The sequence below is a fragment of the Gekko japonicus genome, unplaced genomic scaffold (genome assembly GCF_001447785.1).
Source record: "Gekko japonicus isolate JY-2015 unplaced genomic scaffold, Gekko_japonicus_V1.1 scaffold742, whole genome shotgun sequence".
NCBI classification, from domain to species: Eukaryota; Metazoa; Chordata; class Lepidosauria; order Squamata; family Gekkonidae; genus Gekko; species Gekko japonicus.
The window spans coordinates 493,982-500,636 of record NW_015175992.1 but is presented as its reverse complement, the minus strand read 5'-3'; the positions used below and the strand labels follow the sequence as shown (position 1 = coordinate 500,636).

General features: G+C 45.9%; 1 protein-coding gene across 2 annotated transcripts in view; it reads left to right on the top strand.

The window, feature by feature from the left end:
- SLC17A5 (solute carrier family 17 (acidic sugar transporter), member 5) overlaps positions 1-4,461 on the top strand; it is a 53,060-nt gene extending 48,599 nt beyond the window's left edge. For both annotated transcript variants that reach the window (XM_015426377.1, XM_015426379.1), the window contains one exon: positions 4,071-4,461. In XM_015426377.1, the coding sequence (XP_015281863.1) occupies positions 4,071-4,208 (138 nt within the window). In that variant the 3' untranslated portion in view covers positions 4,209-4,461. The remainder of the gene's footprint in view (positions 1-4,070) is intronic.
- The last annotated feature ends 2,194 nt before the right edge of the window (positions 4,462-6,655 follow it).

Genomic DNA, 6,655 nt, shown 5'->3' with positions numbered 1-6,655 from the left:
GGGGGTAGTAGTAAGAGGAGAATTGGGCAAAATTTTCTCCACCTGGCTTCTTTGCGGATGGAGGACATTCAGCAGAGCAAGCTTGCCATTGGTTCAAAAGTGAAATGTGGGGAAGTTCACCCTAGTTGCCTCTCCTCACTACCACCAGTGCCAGTATGGTATAGTGGTTAATAGCAGTGGACTCTAATCTGGGTTTGATTCCCCGCTCCTCCACATGAAGCCCACTGGGTGACCTTGGGAAGTCACAATTCTCTCAGAACTCAGCCCCACCCACCTCACAAGGTGACTGTTGTGGGGAGAGGATGGGAAGGCGATTATAAGCTGCTCTGAGACTCCTTAGGGTAGAGAAAAGTGAGGTATAAAAACCACCTCTTCTTATTTATTTTATTTTATTTATTTATTTATTTAATTTGTAGTTATTTGTTTAATTTGTATCCCACCCTCCCTGCCAAGGCAGGCTCAGGGTGGCTTACAGAATATATTCTTTTGGCATCCAGATAGTTAACTACTACCATAGTCTGGATTCTTGCCAGGCTATTTAGTTATTAAATTGGTACTTATATGATGAGGGCCAGGGCTACAGTATTGGGAGGTGGCACCCTAATGGAAAGCCTGGTGGAAGAACTCCGTTTTACAGGCCCTGTGGAATTGTAAAAGGTCCCGCAGGGCCCTGGTGTCGTCCGGGAGCTCATTCCACCAGTACGAGGCCACCACAGAAAAGGCCCTGGCCCTCATCACAGTTAGCCTGGCTTCTTTAGTGCTCTCTGGAGAACATATGGGGAAAGGCAGTCCCTTAGGTAAGTAGGTCCCTGACCATATAGGGCTTTAAAGGTAAGAACCAGCACCTTGAACCGAATCCAGTATGCTATAGGCAGCCAGTGCAGTGCTTTTAGGACAGGCTGGATGTGCTCCCGCATAGGCAGACACAACAGCAGCCTCGCTGCTGCATTCTGTACCAGCTGCAGCTTCCGGATTTGGAACAAGGGCAGCCCCATGTAGAGAGCATTACAGTAATCTAGTCTTGAGGTGACCGTCGCATGGATCACTGTAGCCAGGTCACCACGGTCAAGGAAGGGAACCAACTGCCGAATCAGCCTAAGATGGTAAAAGGCAGACTTGCAGTGGCTGCTACCTGGGCATCCATCGTTAAGGAGGCATCCAAGAGCACTCCCAAGCTCCTAACCTCCGGTGCTGGCACCAACAGTAACCCAATGAAGGTTGGGAATGGGATCCCTAACCTTGGTCCGCGCCGACTCAGACACAGGACCTCCGTCTTTGTCGGATTCAATTTCAGTCTACTCAGTCTAAGCCAACCAGCCACAGCTTTCAACGCCAGGTCCAGATCTCCCGGACTAGAGTCTGACTGGCCGTCCAACAACAGATGGAGCTGGGTGTCATCCACATATTGGTGACAACCCAGTCCATGACTCTGGACAATCTGGGCAAGGGGGCGCATATAGATGTTGAATAACATTGGGGAAAGCACCGCTCCTTGGGGCACTCCTGAAATTAGTGGGTGCCTTCTGGATAGCTGTTCCCCAATGGCCACCTTTTGTCCCTAACCCTGAAGGAAGAAGGAGAGCCACTGCAAGGCAAACCCCCAAATTCCGGTATCGGCGAGGCAGTGGATTAGTAGTTGATGGTCAGCCAGGTTGAATGCTGCCAACAGGTCTAACAACAACAACACTGTCGTACCGCCTCGATCCAGATGCCTCCGGAGATCGTCTGTGAGGATGAACAGGACTGTCTCTGTCCCGTGGCCTGGTCGGAAACTGGACTGGAAGGGATCTAATGCGGAGGATGTCAAAAACCTTGCAGCTGAATCGCCACCGCGCTGTTAATTAGTTTGCCCAAATAAGGCAAATTGGATACCGGCCAGTAATTAGCTAATTTGGCTGGATCCTAGGATTTTTTTTTTTTTTAGGAGAGGGTGGACCACCGCCTCCTTTAGTGCACTAGGGAACAGTCCCTCAGCGAGGGACTTGTTGATGATCTCCATTAGTGCACCTCATAACCCCTCACGGCCAGCTTTAATAAGCCATGATGGGCACGAATCAAGGCTGCAAGTGGTCGGGTGAACAGCTGAGAGTAATTTGTCAACCTCCTCTAGGCTGAGTGGACTGAAATAATCCAGAACTTGACGCACATGGAGCCTTGAGTTCGGTTACTGTCTCAACTGTGGCGGGGAGGTCGTGGCGGAGCAACAAGACTTTATCTGCGAAATAGCTCACAAAAGCCTCACAGCCAGTCTCCAATTCCTTATCATTTGATCTGCCCTGTGGCATAGTGGTAATAGACCAAATTATTCTAAATAATTGGGCTGGGCGAGAGCTCACAGATGCAAACATAGCCATGTAATATTCTCTTTTTGTGGCCTTGACTGCCATCTCATAGGATCTCATAAACGTCCTATAGGATGCTTTTGTCACTTCATCCCGAGCACATCGCCACCATCTCTCTAGCCGTCTAAGCTCCCGCTTCATCAACCTCAGCTCCTGTGTGTACCATGGAGTGAGTTTAGAGTGGGGGCGCAAAGGATATCGGGGAGTGATCTCATCGATGGCTGCCGAGAGTTGGCTTTGCCAGTCCTTGGCAAGCTCATCCAATGAGCCGCCAGGGGGCATCGGATCCCGCAGAGCCATTTGGAACCGCATAGGCACTGCACTGGCTGCCTATAGCATACTGGAGCCATTTGGCTCCACCGGTAAGCTAAAATACACTTGCCACCCAAACAGGGTCGGGATGGCACATTCACGCAGACCTTCAGGGCATGGTGGTCCGACCATGAAACTGCTGTAGCAGTAATTCGGTCCACTGTGACCCCTGCCACGAAGATCAGATTGAATGTGTGCCCTGCTTGGTGAGTGGGAGCCATAACATATTGAGAGAGTCCTAGTGCCGCCATGGACAACACCAGGTCCATTGCCTGCATGGAGGTCGCGTCATTGGCATGGACATTGAAGTCACCCAGGACTAACAGTCTAGGGTGCTCCAGTATCCAGTCTGATAACAGACTCCAGCAGGGATGGCAAGCTATTTGCCAGTGTGTTGGATGGACGGTACACCAGCCAAGCAGCCAAACTCTCCCCGGCTTCCCACACAAAGCTGGCACACTCTATGCCCATGAGCTTCAGCAGCGGAAGCGCTCTGAAAGTGTAATCCTCCCAAATGAATAAAGCCACTCCTCCCCCGCCCCTTAGTCCGGGATTGGTGAAGGACCGAGAACCCAGGAGGAGCTAACTGGGAGAGAGCTACAGTCTCCCCAACTTGCACCCAGGTCTCAGTCACGCATGCCAGGTCCATGTCCTGTTCTGACAGAAAGTCATGAAAGACCATGGTCTTGTTATTTATGGACCTGGCATTGCACAACACCAATGTTGGAGAGGGGTTAGTAATCCTAGCAACACTACCTACTACCTTTGGGATGGGGCGCAGGCTGGAAGGGGACTGAGATCTTCTACATCTCCCTTCCTTTCCATTTTTGTCTGGTCCCACCGCAGTACTTTCCCCTCCCCAGGAGCACTGGTATCCCTTGGCTGGCCATCGCCTGTTAATGGTCTTCTCTAAGTAGCCTTCATTTGTAGGGTCACAGAGGGCTGCTGTGGGAAGAGAAATGCATTGGTTTCAATGCAAAATTGCTAGATTTCACCTTGCACTCTACTGGATGCTTTCCTGTAGAATTAGATTCATTATTGCAATTAGATTCACGATTGCAATAAGTTACCATTATTGTTATCTAATGTTGTACAGTGATCTTAGATATATGAACCTCATCCTCCTTATTTAAAATATTGAAAAAGTTCACATCCTTAGGTAGTATAGAGAGCTGTATTGTGCTTAGTCCCGATGCTGACATGTGGATGCCTGACATAGGGAAAGGGGCCTGAAGGGATTTGTCTGATGCATTTAATAGTAGTGTCTATTGAGAAAAATAGGGATAGATGAAAGCAGTGTAATAATAGTGAAGGAAAAATTATGCCACAATAGAAACCGTGTTGAAGTATAGGCCATTCTTGTCTACACTTTCTGTTCACTGATTTTTTTTTTCTTTGTTGCTTTTCTTTTGACAGAATACAGTGGGAGAGTGGCAGCTAGTGTTCTATATCGCTGCTGCCATTAACTTATTTGGGGCCATTTTCTTTGCATTGTTCAGCAGTGGAGATGTACAAGACTGGGCAGTCAATGGCTACCATGTTCATAGGAACTGAAGGAATACTGGGTTTAATCACCATGTATTAAAATCATGTGACCTGAGAAGCCTGTCACATGACACCTACTTGGATTCTCTCCTCTTGGAACTAGGAGTCATTCCACGTTTTAGTACTCTGGTTTTATAATAAGGATTTGGACAGTACCTTCATTAGCCTTATATTTCCACTTAATATTGAACACTTAAGGATCTGATACATGTCAATGAAAGCATTAGCTTTCTAAAATGTTGTGTTTTAATGTTTTGGGAAGGAAGCCTTATTGTTGAAATGGAGGTAAGTTGTAGTTAAGTGGGTGATATAAATAAAATCGATTTTATTGTTTACCTAAAGTAAGGGTTGTTAGAATTATTCTTGTTCAGTTGTATTTAATTTTGTGCCTTTTTAACCTAAATAAGGAATGGAGATTTTTAAATGTGTTTCTTCTTTGTGTCCTCTTCAAATGTGCATTTGTCAGCACATGTCTGCTGGGAGATTTGCCTGACCTAGGAGTTACACACTACTGATCAAGGAAGAAAATAAGCCGAGCTGTCTTTTACCACAGGGGAAAGTTTCAAGCGAGAAACTTGAAAGGGAAGGGATTTCTGTGTACACTCTTCCTAAGTGATACAGGGAAGGAAAATGACAACTAGTTCCTAATTATTATGAACTAGTGCCATTTCAATAACAGCTTTGAATTTTAGTTGTTCCCACTTATAACAATCTTGGCACTGTGGGAGCTTAAGTGGAAACAGTGTGGTAGTCTATAAGGATGTGAGACTGCATGCTTTACTTAAGAGTGATGCTAAATAAGCCATTAATGGCCTCTTTGTCAACCATGTCCCATTTAAAGTAACTAAAAGGTTATTGTGTGGTGTTTCACCTATCTACTCCTGTATCTCACACACGAATCCAGTGGCGCCTGACTGAATTCATTTTGAAGAAACGGCAACTACTTCTCTATCAGATTAAGTACATTTGTATCAGTGTTCAGATGACACCTTAATAGTAATATTCACACCTTTAATGTAAAGCATCATTCTCCTTTCTATTTTGTATGTTGTTCAGCTACTTAAAATCTATTAGACAACCGAAAAGTGAAGGTTGTAATAATAATTTCCAAAGGAGGTACAGCAATCTGTGCCTTTGCAACCACAGGCTCACTTGACTGGTAACTGTTCACCTCTGCAGCAAGTGTTAGCAATTCAGGTCATGTCACATATTCAAGCTTACTGGGAATATTTTAGGTACTAGCAACTAAGGTGTATGTGCAAGAGGTGGATCTTTTCCCAAATTGCAAATTAGAAATAAACAATTGAGGACAGACGTTTTATACATACCTGCTCAGTAGGAAAAATAAAACATATACCGTACTTGCACACAGAACAATAGTATGCAATGTAGAAGGCTACACTGAGCCCTTCTTGATATGTTATGAGGTTCCATTCTGCTAACAGTGATTTTTCTCTCTCTAGTGAAATAGATATTTTATTTAAAACATTTATACGCTGCCTTCACACACAATTCAGGGTTCCCAAGGTGATGAGTGTTAAAACATGTAAGACATTTAAAAAGTATTTTACAATACAACTGTATGTTCAAGACTTGAAACAAACATAAACACATAAAAACACAAAAACCGTGAAAAGAGCTACTAGGAATTAGCTCCATCAGAGGAAAGTGTCACCATTAGAGAAACAGAACCTTTAGATCTATCCCAAATATGCAGGAAATACAACTACAAAGCCATTTTCATACAGCAGTCATCCACAATCTGAAGTGCAATCCAGGGGGAAATTGCTGCTTGGTTCAGTTTACGGTATAGGCTGTCAATGACACCTACACCTGAGTCTTTAAAGTGTTTGTTTTGAAGTCAGTCCAACTGATTTCAATTTGAGGCTACGACTGTATAAACTTAGGGAAGGAAGTCCTATTGAAATCCGTATAGTTTTCAAGTAAAAATTATTAGGATAGAAGAATACATCCAGATTGTAACTCCTGCATAGTATAGTATTTGTAGTAGCGTCATCTACAAATGCAGAAGTGGACACTGTGGTATGTTTGGGGGGTGGAATGTAGGTGTTTTTACTAACTCATAAAGAATTACTACCAGGGGTCGTTTCGTAGAAAAAGAGCTAGGGGAACTCATTAGCATTTGCCACACCCCCTGACATCATAAGGCCTGGTGGTGGACCTGCAAGGCCGGCGGGAGTGCGAGGAAGCCCCGCCACGGCCCTCCCTGGCCCCAGGCAGACAGGGGTGGGGAGAGGCGGGGAGGAAGCAACTTACCCTCCCTCTTCTCCTGCCTCCTCCTGGCTGAATGAGGGCCAGAAGCGGGGTGGCCGGAAGCAGGGGGCGGGGCTTCGTCATGTGTTCCGCCGCCCCACCTCACCCGGGGGAACTGCGATCCCCTGCGATCCCCCCCGAAATGACCTCTGATTACTACACAATCCATGTGGGTTCGACTG